Source organism: Mus musculus, chromosome 1 (assembly GCF_000001635.26).
Source record: "Mus musculus strain C57BL/6J chromosome 1, GRCm38.p6 C57BL/6J".
NCBI lineage: Eukaryota > Metazoa > Chordata > Mammalia > Rodentia > Muridae > Mus > Mus musculus.
This window is the reverse complement of record NC_000067.6, coordinates 185,361,417-185,382,061: the sequence shown is the minus strand read 5'-3', so window position 1 is coordinate 185,382,061 and position 20,645 is coordinate 185,361,417. Positions and strand designations below refer to the sequence as shown.

Here is a 20,645-nt window from a genome sequence, read left to right as displayed (position 1 = left end):
ACTGTGCTGCACCCCCCCCACCCCCCCACACACACATTCTCACACTGGGGCAAAACAAGGCTGCCCAACATGGCAAAAGGGTGCACTTACTTGTATTTATTCCCAGTCCTTGGGTGGGGCTGGATTTTGCATCGGTAAAGGGTCGGGTCTCTCATACACCCATTGTTACTACTCATGTCAATTTTTGCTCGCAGGCAACAGGACTGACCAAACTGGCTTCCTTTTTTCATTTCTTCCCACATCTGTAGATTCTTCTCAACAGCTGTAATGTGACAGGTATACTCTTCTTTATCTGACTGATATAAATTTTTTGTATTGCAGACACATCCCATTAATCTAAAACTATACTAATAGATGGTATGTTAGAACTTGATAGTGGCAATTCCCAGAGGCTGAGAAAGGAAGAAGGAACATGAGGCCAGGAAGGGCTACTCAGTGAAACGCTGAGAAACAGAGGGCAAACCTCAACATATTTGAGAAATACACTCTCTGAATGGTGCAGAAAAGGTAAAGACAATACATTCCATGGACGGTAAGGGGAAGCCTTCTCATCTGCTATGCCCCACTTCCCATCAAGGCACAACTAACCAGTCAGCCCCTCTACTCCACCAAGGTAGACAGTGTGTGTTTAAAGTAGAATCATTCTTTTCTTTGCTGTATCATTGCCAGGGGACAGAGCAATTTGTTCTGACCTTTGGGTTCTCTGAATGTCCCTTCAAGCACCCCACTGTGGCATAGGAAATGCTTGGCTCCAAGAAAATGAAAGATCACAGAAAACAGTGGTACAAGACATAAAGGGATTTGGCTGCAAAAAGGAGACACACTGAGTGGCCCCAGCTCTACCTATGTCAGAGTACCAAAAGCTTGTTCCACCAGGATAAGAAGGAACTGCTCAACAGTACCTTCCCGTGGAAACTTCTGAAGTTATAATGCATGTTTCACCTACACTCAAATCAATAAACAGTCTCAAAGTCCAGCTAACTCCCTTTGAGAATATAATTTTTAGAAAAAAAAAGTTTGCTGTAATTTAAATTTACTGTGCTCCCCAAATGAGATGTTTTAGATTTAAATATAGTGAGGAAGTTCTGGCAACGAATTGCAATGAATAAAAATTGCTTGATTTTGTACTTGGTGGAGCACAACTTTAGTCCCACCACTCGGGAAACAGAGACAGGCACATCTCTATTCTCTAAGCCAGCATGGTCTATGGTATACAAAGTGAGTTCCAGGACAGCCAGGGATACACAGAAAAGCCCTGTCTTTAAAATAAATTAAAAAGAGAGAGAGAGAGAGAGCTTGATTCGTAAGCTCAGGGACAAGTCATGAATTAGACTGGATATAGTGATGTATATAATCTATAAAGCCTCAGCACAGGGAAGCTAAAGGACATTTAATATCAGACTGGGCTACCTCTTCTTCTATTTGTTGTCTGGAAAAAATAATTTTTGACTGTTGAGATATGAAATGCCTCCCACAGGTAAGTACCTGGTCCCTGGCTGATGGCAGTTTTGGAAGGTTGAGACCTTTGGTGCACAACTGGGGTTAGGCCTTTGAGTCTAATAGCTCAGCATCAATTCTGATCCCACTCCATGCTTCCAAAGTCAGTAGCACATAAATAAGCCATATTGTCATATCCCAGCAATAATGACAGACCTGCTGATCTCTAACAGTGGACTGCACTCTCTTATGCCTCTTGTCCCTCATGGACCTAAGATGCTTCTGTCACAGCAGTGTAGAAGTAACTGAAAGACGTAGAGATTTTATTCACGTGACACTGCACCAATATGGGAGGATAATGAACTTTCACATTATAGAAATCACACACACATGTATATGCTAGTGCTCACAGCATTTTCAAACACTTCAGGATTGGTAAGCATTTAAATTAAAATAACTTTAAATGTTACAGAAAGAATACCTCAAATGAAATAAATGCAAGAAACTGTATACAAGCAGTGAGGTGCTGGAGACAGGACACTGAACACAGGTGCAGTGCAGATACAGCTCTGAGAAGCTGCACCAGGATCTGGGTTTGGTAGCTCAGTGGTCTAACATGTGCAGGCCTGGGTTAGATCCCAGGCAAGAAAAGGAGGAATGCAAGCGGGGCCAACGACACAGCCTGTAATCCTAACACTTACGAGGCTGAGGCAGGAAAATAGCAAGTTTGAACCCAACTAGGCTACACGCAGCAAGACCGTCTCAGACAAACAGAAAGGCATAAGAATTAGAAAAAGAAACAGCCTTCAATGTGTCTTAAGCTATATCTCTCATTAAAAAAAGAAAGCAAGCGTATCCATTAGACTCTGATACAAACTGTGCCGTACAGTTCTTCCTGTGTTTGGATTCTGTCCTCTGTTCACGTTCCGCCTTCATCTGTTCTGCAGGAGTGTCATCCACATAAGCCTTCCCTTCTTGAATTAATTTCTCTGCATACTTCATTATAGTTTCAAAATGATCTGAAGTGTAAGTAAACTGATCTGGTTTAATATGCAGCATTGCAACATCTTCCAAGATGACCTGCAGTAAAAAAAACAAAACAACCAAATTCACTGTAAGCAGCATTGTGTCTGTCATTTTCTTATACACATTCAACCAATGATACTTATTTTGGGCACATGTAATGAGCACCATCAGCCTTAAGCAGCCTGAGAAGACTGCAGATGATGCACAGTGCAGGACAGAGGAGGAGAAAGCGCTCAGTGCACTCAGTGCTTCCAGACGCCCAGCTGGGAAACTGGATCTCAAGGTGGAGCTGTTTACCGAGAGCCGCTGTACTGTGACACCAACGCCACCAGCCCCTCAGTGACTGTATTACAGTCCCTCAAGTACAGATACTATGAGGCTAGAAAACCACACCTTACAATACCTGTGCAGCTTTATTTCATTCATAAACTTAAGACTATGGCAATAAGAAATCTTGCTTCCAGTTAAACTGGTATTCAAATAAAAATGAGGTATTTAAGTAAATTCAACAATAACTAAGTTTTTGGAATGGGAGCTCAATTGCATTTTGGCTTAGGTCTCAGGCATGAAATATGCAGATGAAGAGGGGAAAGGCAGCAATGAAACCAAACTTATTCTCGTACCATGAAGGCGTCAGACTGAGCTCTGATTTTAACCCATTTTTCTGAGAAAAGGTCATCACTACACTTTTAATTACCTTCTCAAAATCTTCCTTTTCCTTTTCTGGGTTTGTGTCATCAAATCTCATGATCAGTTTCCCTTTAAAGTTAACCTGGTAGTGCTGGTTCAGAAGAGCAGCTTTCGCATGCCCAATGTGTAAGTAACTAAAACAAAAACATTTCACAGAGAAACTCATTAACATGCTTCAACGGGATTCTTACCCTTAACTCTCTGAGGAGCTAAGAACTAAACAGAACGTCCATACTCCCCGGTCATTTTACTGTCTACCCACAGGTGCTGTAATAGGAAATGTGACTGACAGAGACAAGAGACTAGAACATGGACAATGTAACCATGACTACAACCCCTTACATAAACTCTCAGAGGGCAAGGTATTATAAATACTACAATCCTAAGAACAATCTTTTTTGTTCTTCCAAGAGGAATGGTCACTGAAAGGAAAACTTCTGCAACCATTACCCATGTAGCCGAGCAGGGTACCCCTCAGCTCTGCTGCTGCTGCTGCTGCTGGGACAACCGTCTCCCACTAGGAGAGAAGCTCCCAAGACGGCGCTGTCACTATGATGGCTAAGTCAGAGACCATGAAAGCTAACGTGACAGAAAAAAGCTAGGAGTTTTGACCACTTTCCTTGGTTTCAGTTGTCTCAGATGCTAATGAAAATATTTAAACTAAATGATCTCAAAGGTCCGATCTAGCACCAAACTCCACAAACAGAATCTAAGAAAATACTGTTTGTTCCTATGGGCAGCTGATAATATTGAAAATAAAAGAATAACAGTACTGAATAGCAATGACCTCCTCCATCAAAGCAGTGGTAAAAAGCAACATACAAAGCCAAGTGTGGTGAGGTGGTGAGGCCTGGCAGGCACAGTCACGAGGATCACATGTTCCAAGACAACCTGAGCTATAGAACCCTAACCTAAGAATGTGCATCTGAGATCTTAGTGCTAAAGATATTGTCACCTAGGCAGTAAAATAGGCATAAGGCAAGGTTAAACACTTATGAAGCAAGTTTAAATCGCACTCACCAATGTTATTAGTTTCTGTGGTAGCTGTGGTAAATGTTTTAAAATAGTTACCTAGCTGGAAAGCACATCTTTGATCTCAACTAATATACTAACATGGGAGGGAAAAAATGCAGACCCTTAGCATGTCTTTGCTTTTTACATCAAAACCAAACATCAAGCCTTTCTGTGGTGCGAGAGACTGAACTCAGTGCTCTGCCTGTGTTAAAGGGATGCCCTCTCACTGAACTGTATCCAGGTCTAAGTCAGCATTCTTCAAACACTCACACAGCAGTCCAGTTGATGAGTCACCCTCCTGCATAAACCAAAAGCCTGTGCAGGTGTATACAGTCACACAAATGCACACAAGCTTCTATTCTACAAATCTGAAACTACTATTAAAAATAAGTTTGTTTAAAGAGATGGCTCCGTGGTTAAGAGCACTGTTTGCTCTTCCAGAGGGCCCAGACTTGTTCCCAGCACCCACATGGCAGCTTACAACTGTCTCTATCTCCGGTTCTGGAGGATCTGACACTCTCTTGTAGCATCCACAGGCACCTGGAAAATACATGTGGTGCACAGATATACATGCAAGCAAAGTACCCATACATATAAAATTAAAAAAAAATTTTTAAATAAAATAAAGGGATGTGAGTTCCCAGAAAGAACCTGAGACACTAAGAAGATATTATGTGTGCTGCATTTAGTAACACCACTGTAACTACTGTCAGAAGTGAAGCACAGGGCTGCAAGATGGCTCAGTGGGTAAGCACCTGCTACCAAGTCTGACAAGCTCAGCGCAATTTCTGTGCTTCCCATGGTAGGAGAGAAATGACTCCTCCACATGTGGCACATGTGTGTCTACATATATGTACATACATGACAAACCAAATAAATGAAATATTTAAAAAATTTTCACCAGTGATCATTGATCACCTATTATTAGTTAATGTGCTCAGCTTTATTCATAATGTTCATATCCATCTTCAGCTTAAGGGGGTAGACAGAAAAAAAACCTCTTATGCTTTGAAGACATGTCTGAATCTGAAACAGTGGATACAGCCCTAAGAATACAAATCTCAGGAAAACAACCAGGACTCTTTAAAACAGTCACAACATTAGCCTTCAAGAGACAACCTATATCAAATCAGCTCTAAAAGATGAACAGTGCATATTTTGTAGTGATCTGCATTAGACTGTGCCACACCTCCCTCTCCTTCTCCCTTTCTTTCTGTCACAAGCCCACACACAGGAAATACTAGGACTCCAGAAACAGATGGCAGAAATCTAAGCCTGGTATATTATTAGCACATGGTGTGAGTCAGTTTCTGAAACCACAAGTAAAACAAATAGTAACTGCTTTTGCTCACAGAGTTGCAGACTCATGGGCTACTGTACATGACACATCAGATAGTGTCTGCACATAACAGCTAACACATAAGTGTCACACACAAAATCACAACAGTTGAGAGGCTGAAGCAGGAGGGCTGCTCTGAGTTCAAGACTAGCTCTGTCTATATAGTGAGTACCAACTCAGCCAGGAGTCCAGAGGAAGGGGCTACGGTATAGCTCAGCTGGTACAGAACATGCCTAGCACGCAGGAAGCCCCAAGTTCAATTCCAACACTGCACAGAATGAATACAGGACTCACGTCTATACCCTACTTCTATATAAGTACAGGCAGGAAAACCAGGAGTCTGAGGTCACCCTCAGCAGCGCCGCAGTCTATTCAAGAGCAGTCTGAGGGTGGCCTCAGACACATGGACCTTGTCTCAAAAACAAAATAAAACATCAGAAGAATAAGCAAGAAGCAAAGAGGCAGCATCAAGCCTCTGACTTCATGCTCACAGAAGAGACTCAACAACATCTGAGGATGAGAACAAAGAAAGAAGGTTCAGGAAGACGGGACGCTGGGTCATGCTCCAATTCCCACAGGGCATCAGAGCACCACTCAAAGTCCATTATTCTAAAATTCAGTTGTAAGAGACTACATTAATGAATGACAGTGATTAAAAAAAGATGAATTGCATCACTACACATTCTATTTTAAAAATACCTTTTGCAACCTTTGCAGAGGGGGCTATAGTGAACTCACATATATAAAATAAGTAAATAAATCTTAAAATAAATAAATAAAAGTACCTTTTGTCAAGTCATTAAGGTCACTACTCAAAAGGACAACTGACCTGTCACAGTAGACAGTAACAAAATACCAAGGATGTAAAATGTAAAATGTAGTGCAAAGTGAACCATGTAAGGTGTTTTTCATGGCAAATCTTACTTTGCCAACTATTAATCCCTCATTGATCAAGTCTGTAGCTATTTAGTTTCTCTTTTATTTCTTTCTCTAAAAAAATTATTTTTAGGAAACAGAGATGGATCCATGGTTAAGAACACTTGCTGCTCTTACAGATGATCCAAGTTCAATTCCCAGCACCCACAATGCCTTGGGATCCTGCCTGCAGAATGTAAACATAAAGACAAACACACACTTATACACACATATAATAAAAAAAAAATTAGTGAAATAAAATGTATGTATATAGGTGTTTTGCTAGTATGTATGCCTGTGTGCCTGGGGCCTGCAGAGGCCAGATGAGGACATTAGATCTGGAGCTGGAGCTACAGTCAGCTGTGAGCTGTCACGTAGGTGCTGGGAACTGAACCTGAGTCCTCTGGAACAACCCTCTCTCCGGGTCCTTTCATTTTCTTCTATCTGGCATTTAGTTCAAAATCTGAATTGACAAACTTAGAAATGTCAAAACAAAATGTGGAGTTCTGGCTGGAGTGATCTGTTATTCCAGCACTCAGGAGGTGGAAGGAAGATTCAAAGCCAGCCTTGCTACATAATGAGTTCAAGGCAAACTTCAGCTGTATCAAACTTGGTCTCATCTTCACCCCACCATCTCAAAATGAAGAATTTCAAAATGCCATTAGTAACAAAATTGTGAATAAAGAACTATTAAATGGAAGATGAGGATTTATTATCTGCCATTAAAGCCGGATCTCAATTAAATGTAGGAAGCATTATCATCTCACGGCAGACAGTGTGATGGTCTCCTACGGCTAAATCTCCTGAGGAAGGCTGCTACAGAGAGATTCGCTTCTCTGTTAGCACCTTGGGAAGGCTTCTATTAGACTTCACTAGGGTGTTTCAGAGAGAATGGAATGACTGACATGCACAGGCAGAGGCTCCCCTCAGGCTGAGGAAGTGCTGGGCAGGCCATGTGGGCTCTCAGGAGCTAGTCAGACGCTATTTTCTTATGTGTCAAGAGTTAAAAGGTTTGGAAGACCTGAAAATTAATGGAAAGATCTAAATAAGTTTTTCAAATTTTCCTTTCATTTATTTTAGAAAAATAAATGCTACTGTAATGTCTACTATAAGGGAGTAGGTATAAATACAAATTCCTACTGAAAAAAGGCTGCAGAAATCTCAAAGTATAAGCAAAACCAAGCTTTTCTATATATGGACACTTTATTTGTTTTTAAAATTCTATAATAAAATTCAGATGTTGTCTCTATTGCCTTAATGAACTAAAGCTACAAATTAACATAAACTGTAAGTAATTAGACGGAGGCTTTTAGATTTACTTCTATCCTTAAACCACACCCTTCTAGATGGACTTAGCAACAGTAGTAATCAGGACTGCAGGGCTTATTCACTGAGTGTGATGGGCTCTAAGCAGGCAGCGTTCCTTACCCACTAGCCTCTGGGGGGAATCTGACTGTCACCTTTCCCATCTCTGCACCTGGAAGCTCCACGAATTTCCCAACATCTTGTTTTTTGTCAGGTGCCTAAAAACAAAGCAGACACAGGAAAAACATACATGGCTGAATGTTTATGGGTACACTCATTTACCAAATACTGGTCACAAGCAGAATGACGACTCCATCATGCACACTCTCTAAAGCCTCCAAATATACGGAGGAATGTGAAGAAAGCCAAACCTCAGTTAGTAAAGACATTTAAAGGCAGCACTATAAGGGTGTTCAGTTAAAGTTAAGAAGCAGGATCTATGTCACCAGGAAAAATCATAACAGAATGCAAGACCCAAGATGAATTTTGAAAATAAGTCGAAATGTACCAGACTAGAAGGAGAAGGGGCCACTTAAGAGAGAGACACAAAGGTGAGCAAGAGGAAAGTGTATGTGGCATCCTTCTACAGAACAACTCAATGGCTCAAAATCAGTGAAGATTCAGGATAAAGACGGAAGTGTGGTCATAAAACAGCTGACTGAGGGCATCACCTGAGAGCAGGACATATCCCCAGCACCAAAAAACAACAAAAACAATATATAAAATGTAATTTTCATTATATGGAGTTTGAATGAAGAACACGCATTGGGAACATAATCTTGTAGCCAAAAGTTCAGGGCTTTTTATGTAGTTGAACAGCTAACGGGATCCTAAAACTTAACAAAAATAAGATCTAAGATTTTTTTTTTTTATAATGGAAATAACTTTTTGATTTTTTTTTTTTTGGAAAGCAATGCCACAGGTCCAATACCAGGCCCTGATCATGCCAAGCAAACACCCTGATGCTGGGCTATATTTCATCCCCCAGAAAATAATAATAATAATCTTTCAGATCTAGAATCTCAACATCAAATAAAATATCAGCATTAAAAACAAAAGCAACAACAACAACAATAACCCAAACCCCAGGGACAGTGAGATGGCTCAGTGAAAGCACTTATTATGAAGCCTGAAGCCATCAGGAAGCCCGGGGCCCACAGTGGGAAGGAGAGACTTGACTCCCACTAAGCTGACCTCGACATGGACACCTCCATAGCTTGCATGTACCTACAAACACATGAAGTTGCAATGCAGAACAATGCAATGCAGAAGGCTTACCACTGTAGCTCTGTTTCCTGAAACATCCCACTTGGTGCCAACTGAGCGGAAGGCCTGCTGGGCCTCAAGAAAGCCAAACCAGCGTTTAACGTGGACTAGAGTTTTGTTCTGTTTCAAGTGTTCCTGCCATGCAGCACTTCCTGTAAGTGAACGTAATTTTTTAAATCTTTACCAAATCAGCAAATCTAAAGCAAAGTTCCAGGCACAGTTAATTTATGTGAATGAAATTAGCTTATAGTTGGGCCTCTGCAATGAAACCCTAATAGTTTGGTCTATTTTGTGAGGTCACAAAAGACGTGCTTTTAATTGGAGGCCAGGTGTGGCAGTGCTCGGCTATCTGCCCAGCACCCAGAGGCTGGACAAGCCTGGGGTACCTAGTTTTGTCTCTAAAACATAACAGAACAAAGCAGCTAAAACACTCTCCAGCTGAACTCAGTCAAGCTCAATAGTGGATCCCCTCCTCCCACCACACACCAGGGTAAGACCAGTGCTTCATTTCAGTAGATCAACTAGAGAAAACTACAAAAGCTAAGGTAACCAAGAAGCAGTTAATTATGGGGTCACCGACTCCATTCCCTCCCCACTTTATAACTTTTCTAGTACACAGAAGAGACACTGTTTAGCTCCATTTCAACTAAACACTGATGATGTTCATAGGATGTCATAGACTTCTAATTCTGCCAGCCAGCTCATGCAACTTAAGCTTCTGACAGGTCCAAAGTTTCCATAAACCCGGCTGTCTGACTAAACCATCTTAAGTAGTCTTCAGTGACCTATGCTCTTCCATAGATTGTACTCTTCATATAACCACCAACCAGATAGAAGCTACAAAGTCAAAATTACATTTTTAAAGGCTGCCTCTCTTCTGGCCTTGTGGCTTCAGTGACCTCATGTCATAATAACCTAGGTAACTCCTTCAGTTACTGACTTGTATATTTGCCTCCATAAACTCTAAAGTACACTGCTGACTGAGGCTCCCACCTCTTCCGAAAGTGCGCCTTTCCTGCAAACTCTTGCCTCACCATCAAATGGTTAGACTCCCAGAATCTGTAGATTTCTGCACATTTTGAGTGTGTTGTGTATATTCAAAAGCTTGTCTGTGGTGAAAATACTACAACTATAAATTATGTCAAAACATTTCAAATGATAAATTTTAAATACAGATTTTACATATCAGTATCTCATGAAGTTTTTCTTGTTTTGTTTTTCAAGTTAACTGTTCCCCATGTTGTTAAGAACATTATCACATCTGTTGTAAATTAATTGCACAGGAGGAGAAAAGGGACCCGCCAAAACAACACTCCAAGCGCCTCACTAATCTGCCCCTCACATTCCCAGGCTGGACACAAAGGTTGTGATTAGGCAGTCACATAGGTAGAAGTGCTAAGTAGGATGAGGATCTCTTTAGCAGGAATGACAACACCAAAGGCAAGAGGAGTCAGGGAGAGACGACCTCCAGGGCCATCAGAGAACACAGAATGCCTGTGACCACCAATAAGAAAGCCAGACTGAGCATGCCCAGTAGGAAAGTCCTCATTTCCACACTGCCTATGCACACATACATAAAGGCACTTTTCATTCAGCACAGTAGTATATGACCAAAAAAGAATGGGCCCCGGGCTGGTGAGATGGCTCAGTGGGTAAGAGCACCCGACTGCTCTTCTGAAGGTCAGGAGTTCAAATCCCAGCAACCACATGGTGGCTCACAACCATCCATAACAAGATCTGACTCCCTCTTCTGGAGTGTCTGAGGACAGCTACAGTGTACTTACATATAATAAATAAATAAATAAATCTTAAAAAAAAAATAATTTAAAAAAAAAAAAAAAAAAAAAAAAGAATGGGCCCCACAATGCACCAGGATAGTACCAGCCACCTGGGAGGCTGAGGCAGAAGGGCTGCTGGAGCTTAAGGGTTTGAGACCAGCCCCATCTCAAGAGATAATAACCCACCCCAAACAACAACTACTCTAAACACTAAAACACCAGTACTATAAGAGGAGCTGTTAATACCTTTTAGGGTGGCCCAAACACATAGATCTGCTAAGGTCAAGGAGTTCCCAACTAGGTATGTTCTCAGAGACAGGCAATGATTAAGCTCGTTGATTGCAGAAGTCAGCCTATCACACGAAGACAACTTTGTAGCACTAAACTCCAACCAATGATCAATCTGTGAACAAAAGATAGACAAAGAATGAACTCCAAAGCTCAGGCTTCCAAACAAAATGGTCACACAAAAAGTTAATAAAGCCACAAAGTACTCTTGGCTTCCTCAGCTAGAACAAAAGTGTTCTTACTTGAAATTATACAATTTACTATTACATGGGTTTAATTCTGCTACTCTGGATCTAATATGCCACTTAAATAAATGCTGTCTCTACAGTTTATTTCCCTATGATTTCTTTCTTTTTTTGTCTTTTTAAGCCAGGTACATGAAAGGTCACAATGGGGGGAGGGGGTAAGACAGGAAAACTGCTTGATAACTAACAGTGGAAAGGACTAACTAAGCTGCCTAGACAGACAGATTAATCAACTGGAAGATATTTAAAAGTCAATAATTAAAATCCATTTTATGCCCAATGTGTTGGCACATAGCTGTAACCTGGCAGGGCAAGAAGATGAAGTGTAGACACCAGCCTGGGCTATACAGTGAGACCTACCCCCAGTCCCCAAAAAACAAAAACAAAAAAAAAAAACCAACAACGGAAAAGAAAAGACATTATTTTTTGAACTGTGTGAGATTTACAAAAATTAGAGTAGAATATAATTAGGTAAAACAGGAGAAAACCTGCATCTACAGAGTAGCACTGAAAGCTGACCTGAACTGTTGTCATTAATCATTAACTTAAGAAAGAAAATGAACTCCCAAACTTGTGTGCAAGCCTGCACCAATCTCTTCATTGTGTGGGCCTGCTGTCCTCTCTGTAACTGGGAAAGGTGAGCGGCATGAGCTGGACAGCACAATCCGTCTATGAGATGCTCACAAACCAGGAAGGTGAAGACAGCACTGACTGACTCGGCTGGACGGAGACCGTGAACCCTAAGAGCTGAAGTCTGTTCCTTTGCAGTGCTGGGGATCCCACGCATGCCAACATAAAACATCTACTTTAGCTACCCTTCCAGTTTATCTTTCTGAAAAGAAGCATGCAGTGAAGCAGCAGCACAGGACACAAGCTGACAGACTAACCTGGGCCATACAGAAAAGAGAGGTCTCTGCTTTACAAAGCAAACCAAGCACAAACATTCCTTCCCTGGGCCTATGGTTAAACTCTGTTCACATCCTTCTAAAGACTAATATCACATGTCAACGCACAGTAGGACAACAGTGTTCCCAAACAGAGAAAGCACAAGACACACAGGAAAAGAAATACTCCTCGCTTACCTCAGTGTGCTCCATCAGGTTAGTCCCATACAGCCCAGACGTAGTTGCAATTCTAGCCAGGTAGCGCAGGATTGAATTCACGTCAGTGAATGCCACAGTCCTAGAATTGAAGCATTATGTAAACTATAGTTGCTTCTGCAAAAGTCTTAAGAGTCACAATGGCACAAACAGAAACCTTAACATTTACCATTTTTCTACCATAGTTATAAAAAAAAGGGGGGGTGTTAATTTGATCGTAGTGTTTCTATCAAATTCCATTATGTTCTAAAATATCCACCTAAATTTAATTTACTTCGGAGTAGATTTTCTATATGATACTTCATCCTTTAGGTTTTTGTTTCTTTAGCATTTTTAATTATATTTATCTTGTATTTTACATGTTTATATTGAGTACAAATTTTTTTTAAATTATATATACTTATTTTGAGTACAAGCACACCACAGCTTGCATGTGGAGTCAGAGGACAACTTGACAAAGGACAAAGCTGAGTCTCTCCTTCTAACACGTGGATACTGAGACTTGAACTCAGTACAGAGGCTTGGAAACAAACTTTTAGCCGCTGAGCTAACTCACGGGCTATTTTGGTTTTTTGAGATAGGGTCTCACATATCCTGGACTAGCCTTGAACTCAAGATCCTCCTGCCTCAGTCTAGTGAGTACTGAGCCTATAAACTTGCACACCACCCTGCTCTCCTAACGTTCAGTTTCTATGTCTCAATGGTGACAAAAATGTAACTGGGATTTAGAATAATTTTAAATTAAATTAACTAAGTTATTAAATTTAATAATTAAAAACAAATGCAACTTTCAAGGGAAGAAAGCATGTCAAATCCTAACAAAATGAGAACAAACCCAGTCCCCGCAGACTCAGAGAGCTAAGGCAGGAGGACTGCTTGAATTCAGGAGTTCAAGGCCAGCCTGGACAACACAGCCAAATCCAACAGTTAGAAAGAAAGAAAGAAAGAAAGAAAGAAAGAAAGAAAGAAAGAAAGAAAGAAAGAAGGAAGGAAGGAAGGAGAGGGAGGGAGGGAGCCAATGACTAGCATAAAACAAGTGAGAGAGTAAGCAAGTGAAAAAGCCTTACCACACAACTGTTTGGCAGAAATAGTTATTTACAAGATACAAAACCATGAAACAGAATGCAATAGCAAGACAATTTCAGAAGGTAGAAATCAAAAAACTTTACAAGGCCAGGAAAAACAGAATCTTTAGACAAAATTGAATAGGACATAGATTTAAACTTTTAAACATCAAGAGAAAATTTGGCTGAAATCAGGCTTAGGACTCACTTAGAAACACAGCTACCATACAGCTTCCCCTGCTAGGCCCCCCGTTACCTACTGCACTAAAACCTTAGGTGGAGGCTCAAGCTCATCATGCAGCATCCAGCAGGCTGTGGCAGTGACTGCTGAAGGTACAAGGCCAGCCTGGGATACTGAGGGAGACTCTGTCTTATCCCTGCCCACCCTACCACATTCCCAAATAAATGGAAATTTCTTCTCTAATCAGTAAAATCTAAAGTCTTCTTTGGACAGTCTCATCAACCCAAAGAAGAACTATATATTCCAATGCCACATTCACCAAATGAACAGCTGACAGTTGACAGGACCAACCTGGAGACTTTCAGTCTCTCATTCAGACTCAATAACTTGTGAAGGTCTATTTAAAAAAAAAAAAAGCCATTCATTCATTCATTCATTCATTCGTGGTGGTGGGCCACTATGGCTCAAGCAAAATATGAAAATATTCTTACCAGCCTTAGCTATATCCCAGCCCCAATTTTCCCCTTTAACAGTTATCAGGACAGTTATCAGCCTGGCATGGTAGTGCAGACCTGTAATTCTAATACTCAGGATGCTGAGGTAGAAAGATCTCTAGCCTCTACACATGCACAATCATACACACACACACACACACACACACACACACACACACGAGATGAAACATCTTTCTAGGTACACTCCACCTAATTGGCAAGTATAATACACCCAGAAAATTCAGTGCTATGTATTTTTAAATGCTGTTCAGAACGGAAAAGGTGTATATAAATAAGCACTTACTCAGAAACCCGAAGAAGATTCTCTTTCCCTTCTTCCACAGAAATGCTGACATCACCTTTCACATGTTCCACCGCCAGCAGAGCTTCTAAAAATGACAGCACGAAAGATTTATTTCTCTTCAAAAGATAGTATTTATAACCTGAGTCACAGAGCAGTAAGGATGAATCAACAATCCAATGTTAAGTCCTGTTAAGATGTGACAGCCCTCCATGCCCCCGACTCCTGCCCACCATAAAGTCTAATTTGGGTCTTAGAGAAGTAACAAGTCAGAACCTGTTGTAATACAGCTAACTTGCTCGTAACCGTGTCCAGCTTCCAGTTAGTGGCATGAAATTCCTTTCCTCCGCTAGAAGAGGGTAAGAAATTAGAATGGTGGCTTTTATATTTCAATACAACATGTTATGTACTCTGCTGGATGCATGATGGTCACACAACTTTTAATCCTCTAGCAACCTCAAGAGGAAGCTGAGGCTTACAGAGGGTAAACAGCAGGCTCAGTCCCCTTGGCTAATTCAGCAGTCAGCACGTGAATGCAAGTCAAACGGTTCAGATCTCAAATTCTAAAACACGCTGTAACGCTGTCTTCCCGCACCTAACAGTGAGTAAATTCACCCATCCTGTGTGTCCCCCCCCCCTTTTTTTTTTTGGTTAAGATGGAAAACTAGCAGACACATATTCTGCACATAGTATTCTATGTAAATACTATGCTCTACTGGGAATAAGGCCCTATCAAAGAAAGTACAATAATCTTGCACAGCTTATTATAATAGAAAACAAGTGTGCTGATTTGAGTGTTTCTGTCACTATCTAAGTTATGTTGACTATGGTTTGTAGGTCTGTCCCCTGTTAAACTGTATGTTGAGATTTAGTTACCCTGGTCACAGTCTAAGAAAGGGTCCTATAGAGTCAAGCGTGATGCCTGTATTCCCAGCACCCTGGAAGCTGGGGCAGGAACATCAGGAATTCAAGGGAAGCCTGGAATGCTTGAGGCCCTAGGCTCAATAACGATGGAAGGGTGAAGGGGAGCTGAACCTTCAGGAAAGAACTGATACAGTGAGGGGGAGGGGCTGTTCTGTCTTCCCCTTCCTCAAGCATCTATGACACAGCAAGACTACCACTACAACTGGCTTGTTGATCTTAAGACTTTTCAGCCTCCAGAGCTGTGAGCCAGAAAACTTCTGTCCATTACAAATCACCCTGTCTGTGGTACTGTCTTAAAGCAGCACAAACCAGACTAAGACAACAATGGATTTCTCAAAGGTAACATGTTTTTAAAAAGCAGACAAAAATTTGGAGGGACAAACTAGGACAATCCAAGTAAATGAGATACATTTTGGCATATCCAAAATGGGAGCCCTGTCTCGCATATAAAAAGAACGAACTATTGTTATAGGCAACAAGATGTATCACAAAGCACTATCTTGTGTATATAAAGACATATATGGTATGAATCAATGTACACAAAATCCTAAAAGCAAAAACAAAACAACAAAAATCAGGTAACTGGCTACCAGATGCCAGGGACAGAGAGAGAATTTTCTGTAATGGGAATATTTGGCATTATTGTTATGGAGGTTTATATATCACATATGTCCATACATATTTGCCATTGGATATTAAAGCATACAATTACCATTGGTGAACTTAGATATATGCAAATTCCAAGTCAACTAATTCTCAAAATTAGTTTTAAATAGGAAATGAAGTATTTCACATACATTTTGTTATGAATGTAACATGAGAAAATTGCTGATACACATGAAAGGAAATGTCAAATTGCAAAGTCACACTCTTTAATAACCCAGATAGGCAGGATACAACAATGGAAGCCGAAACCAATGAAGAGAGAAATGTTTGCACGGCCCCAAGTTCTTTCAGTTAAAATGCCTTTGGTTGTCCTCAACATGCACACAGCAGATGTGCAGCTTGGTCTCCATATGGATCTCCTAACAACTGGAGCAGGGCTGTCTCTGACTCTATTGCCTCCTTTTACCCTAGCGTGGAGTCTTGTCTGGCCTCAGTGGCCTAGATCCACAGGGGGCTTTCCATTCTCTGAAAAGGGAAGAGAGGACTGGGGAAGGCAGTGTAAGGGTGGGACTAGAAGGAGAGGAGGGAGGGGGACTTCGATTGGACTGTAAAGTGAACAAATAAATAAATCAATGAAAAAATAAACTAAAAATGCCTTTGGTTGAAAGAGAAAGCTTTACATCCGGGGTAGTGGCAGGTGGACAGCACAATGACAGGCAGGTGGCACTTCAATAAGTGTTCAAGACCAGAACGGACAAATCAAATTCACACACCGACTGCTGGGCTGGCAATGTACAGCAGGAATGATTCCACCATCCCTGCCCAGGACGGACAGCTTGACGCCAACCACTGGGAAACATTTAACAACCCAATTAAGGGATACATAAGTAAGAGGTTTGGCATCTTCAGGAGACAACGCTATTAAAACCAAGCTAATAAATCATTCCACATTGAAAGAAGACGTGAAAAAGGACAGTAAAGGGCAAATAAAGCATGGTCCTCCTAGATCCTGGCAACTACTTAGAACAATCAGCCCCAGAACAACAAAGACGACTGAGCATTAGGCAGAATTCTATCAGCCTATACTTCCTGGATGAAGTCAGGGAGAGATTCCTTGCCTGTAGGAGACACCGAAGAAGTATTCTGGAGGCAGAAGCATCAAATAAGCTCTGTGTTCTTAAGTAGGATGGGGAAAGTTCTATGTGTGAGTTTGAAAGTGTTTTAGCACACACACACTCTCACAAAATGACATGTTAAAGCCATAAAATCCTCACAATGTGATGGGTTTTTTCTAAATATTTAATCCAATTTTATTACTTAAAAGAGAATATATATCTGATCTATAGGCAATAAAAAATTAAAATAAGAGAAAGAGGTGCAAGCAGAAAAATAATATACATTCTCTAACTGGCTTAGAGTTCAAAATGCAAACCAAATTTAAGAGTGTTTTCCAGAATACCAGCAGAATTTGATTCTGAGTTTTAAGGATACAGACTTCATGGTCCCCTGCAGTGATTTTTCAAGGCAGTTTTTACAAACACAAAAAACCTCACACACACACCCCACCCCTCCGGGGGGGGGGGGGGGGAACAAAAACAAAAAAAAACCAAACCTATAGTTTAGCTATGCACTGAACAGCTAAAATGTGAAAAAACTCTTCCTGTAGTCTCACTAAATTCTGGCAACCAGCGCTGGAAAGGTTTCCTTCTTCCTTACAGAACAAATCAAGGAATCTCAACTGCACTCCGCAGCGGGCAGAACTCAGGCCTCCAGGATTAGCCACGAGGTCAGCATCATCTACCTAGTGCCGTTTCAAACCAAGAATCACATCTACTTCTTTCAGGGCTCATGGATTTGTTGTGAGGTTAGCATACAGAGACTGGAACTAACATGCTAAAATGTTATCATTTTAGAACATTTCAAGCGATTGCTACAGTCTATTTTTAGGGCTGGTGAGTGTGGCTCAACAGTCAAGTGCTTGCCTACAATGCAAAGCTCCCTGAGCTGTTTCCCAGCGCATTAATACATAAATAAATGTCTTTTCACTCCAATAGGCGCAGACTGCTGTCAAAGTTGAGGTTGCAAGAAATTTCATCAGCCCCACATGGCCAATTGTATTCAAGGGGCTGACTTTTTGAGTATTAGAAAAAGTACTTCCAAGTCTACATGATAAAATTTTTGGGTTGTTTCCCAAAGTAATGAAAAGACAGAAATTTTAAACTAGCTAGCAATAGCGTTAGCCACTTTGAAAAATCAATTTCGAATGGAACGTAGGATGACGTTTACTCGAGCCTGGACTACGTCCACGGGGTGTGTAGTAAAACAGCCAGTAGCATTAGTCCGCAGCGTTCCTACGGCTTTCCGTAATTACAGCCTTCGACCACAAGCCAACGCAGCCTCAGTAAAAATTCCAAGTGCTGACAGAAAAGTCTACCTTGCTCCCTTTAACTCGACAACCGAAGGGAAAGTGGGGCAAGTGAATTCAGATCTCCTGAGAGGTGGGGAAGGGGCGGGAGGTTCCTAGATCGCATTAAAAGGACGGGCCGGACAGACAGTTGGGGTTTTAATTCCACTTCAAAAGCCACTTGGGACCCTGGCAGAGTCGCAGCCATAGTCTCGTGTCTCCCCGCGGGGCTCTGGTCCTGTCCCCCCACTCCCGGGACAGCGGGCCTCGGGAGACGGCGCCCCGAGCGGACAGAGGCCGGGGCCACGCGGGGCTGGGTTCCCCGCAGAGCAGAACAGGCCCGTCCGTCCCGGGGCGGGAGGCTCGTTCGGCGTGACCGCCGCGGCACCAGCCCCGCACCCACGCGCTGATGCAACCCGCGCGGGTCGGCGGCGCCCTTACCCAGCGGAGGGTTTCCGGCGTTCACCGTGAGGCACAGCGCCGCCATCTCCCAGGAGCTGCGGTCTACTCGTCGGGCTGCCTTCCTGGCGGCGAGGGTTCAGGTGGAAGCAAGGAGATGCAACGTGTGCGCGCGACCGAAGGCACCGCAGCCCTGACTCCTCCCCACGGGCCGCCACCGCCGGAGTCGGTGCGCACGCTACGACACGTCATAAATATGCGCCCGCCAAGGCAGCCTTCGCTCCGCCCCACTCCACGCGCCACGACTGCAGAGAGGTCAAGGCAGGCTACTCTGTGCGTCATCGCTGCGCGCCCACGACATTTCAGCCTCTCTCCCGTCCCCGGCCCGCGGATACTGACGTCTGGCGAACGCTATTGAACGTAATCGCCGTGCGTCGCCTCCACCTTAACCGCACGCTCCAGTTGCCTCTTGGCAGCAGGACTGGGCACCCGTGAGGTGCCACTCCGTTGTGGAAAAGGAACAGCCGTTAAGACCCATCGGAAAGTGAGGGAAGCAGGCGGACGATAGACTAGTCCATTCTGGGGCAGTGGCACATCCATGCACAAAGTCGACGAGCTACACTGGGTATAAGGGAGCTTCCCTTCAGTCTTCTCTAAAAGGAAATATTTTCAGGATTGTTTGGTGTGGTGCACGTCCCAGCATCTAGGAGGCAAGCTAGAAATACAGAAAACTATGGGGACAAAGAGAAAAAGGACCTGCTTGCTGGGCCTCCTGGCCCTGAGAATCAAGATTTCCAGATGTTACTATCTGTAGTGAAGCCTGCCAATATTGACAATGTTTGGGGGTTTTGTTTGTCTGTTTTAGAGAGAAGCATCTTCAAATGAGAGGGTTAATAATAATTCAGGCTATACAGAGAAACCCTGTCTCAAAAAACCAATAATAATAATTCAGGCTGGAGGCCTACGCGTATGTGAGCTTAAGGATGGTCTGCGAACCTCACAACAGTTAACTTGTGTTCACAGTGGAAACAAAAGAACAATTCAGGAACAGCCCATGACCAAATTCCTTAATAACCTTTAAAAATAATAACTTCAGTGTTCTTGCTAAGACCATGAAGTGTGACTGTGGTATGCGTCCTCTTTGGAGCACCTGTCAACTCCCATGCTTTAAAAAAAAAAAAAATCACATAGTAAACTCCAACTTTGAATCATAGTGGCTGCCTCTGAGGAGGTCTTCATGATAGACTTGTCTTGTCATTTCTGGAATCCAAGGTAATTAGAGAAGAGTATGACTGGGGGTAGGGGATTGAGTCAGAGAAGAAACAAAATGGCATTAAGTGCACTGGCTGGTGCCTTCTTTCATTCCTTTGTAATAGAAGTACCTTGCCGGCTGCAAAATGGCTGTGTATAAATGCTGGTTCAGAGGCAGGGACCCAAAGAAATAGCTACCCTATAGTTACATGAAAACATTGGCACATTCCTGAGGCTATTGGAAGGTAAGGGTAAATATGTACTGCTTCTGAAATCTCGCCTGCACCTTGAACTTGAACTTTTGGAAAATGCCCTGGGCAAACACATGCATCACAGAGAATTTGGATTAGAAACCCCCCTGAAAGATGCCTACTTATACACCCGGAAACAGGACAAATATTAGGGCAGCAGTGTGCTTTTGGTTTTGCATCTGAGCAATCTAGCCAAGGCTCTGCAAGTGTTCTACTCTTAAGATACTAAACACTGAGTCCTGAAGTCTTTCTTGAAGTTCTTGTCTTTTAACCATTACTATACTTATTTGTTGGTTTGATCGTCTGAGGCAGAATCTCTATATCTACCTATCTATCACAAGGATTGACCTGAAATAACTAAAGAACT

General features: G+C 42.2%; 1 protein-coding gene across 4 annotated transcripts in view; it reads right to left on the bottom strand.

Annotated features, from left to right (window-relative positions):
- The window catches only part of Eprs (glutamyl-prolyl-tRNA synthetase), a 66,944-nt gene extending 46,299 nt beyond the window's left edge, over positions 1-20,645 (bottom strand). For 2 of the 4 annotated variants that reach the window (NM_001357474.1, NM_029735.2), the window contains exons 1-9: positions 18,819-19,018; positions 14,447-14,531; positions 12,386-12,485; positions 11,017-11,173; positions 9,005-9,144; positions 7,850-7,944; positions 3,161-3,287; positions 2,325-2,517; positions 91-262 (exon numbers count right to left, since the gene is read on the bottom strand). In NM_001357474.1, coding sequence (NP_001344403.1) covers positions 91-262; positions 2,325-2,517; positions 3,161-3,287; positions 7,850-7,944; positions 9,005-9,144; positions 11,017-11,173; positions 12,386-12,485; positions 14,447-14,531; positions 18,819-18,864 — 1,115 coding nt within the window. In that variant the 5' untranslated portion in view covers positions 18,865-19,018. Of the gene's footprint in view, positions 1-90; positions 263-2,324; positions 2,518-3,160; positions 3,288-7,849; positions 7,945-9,004; positions 9,145-11,016; positions 11,174-12,385; positions 12,486-14,446; positions 14,532-18,818 lie in introns of all 4 variants that reach the window. The other 2 variants (XM_017320653.2, XM_030254860.1) reach the window with 2 other exon arrangements.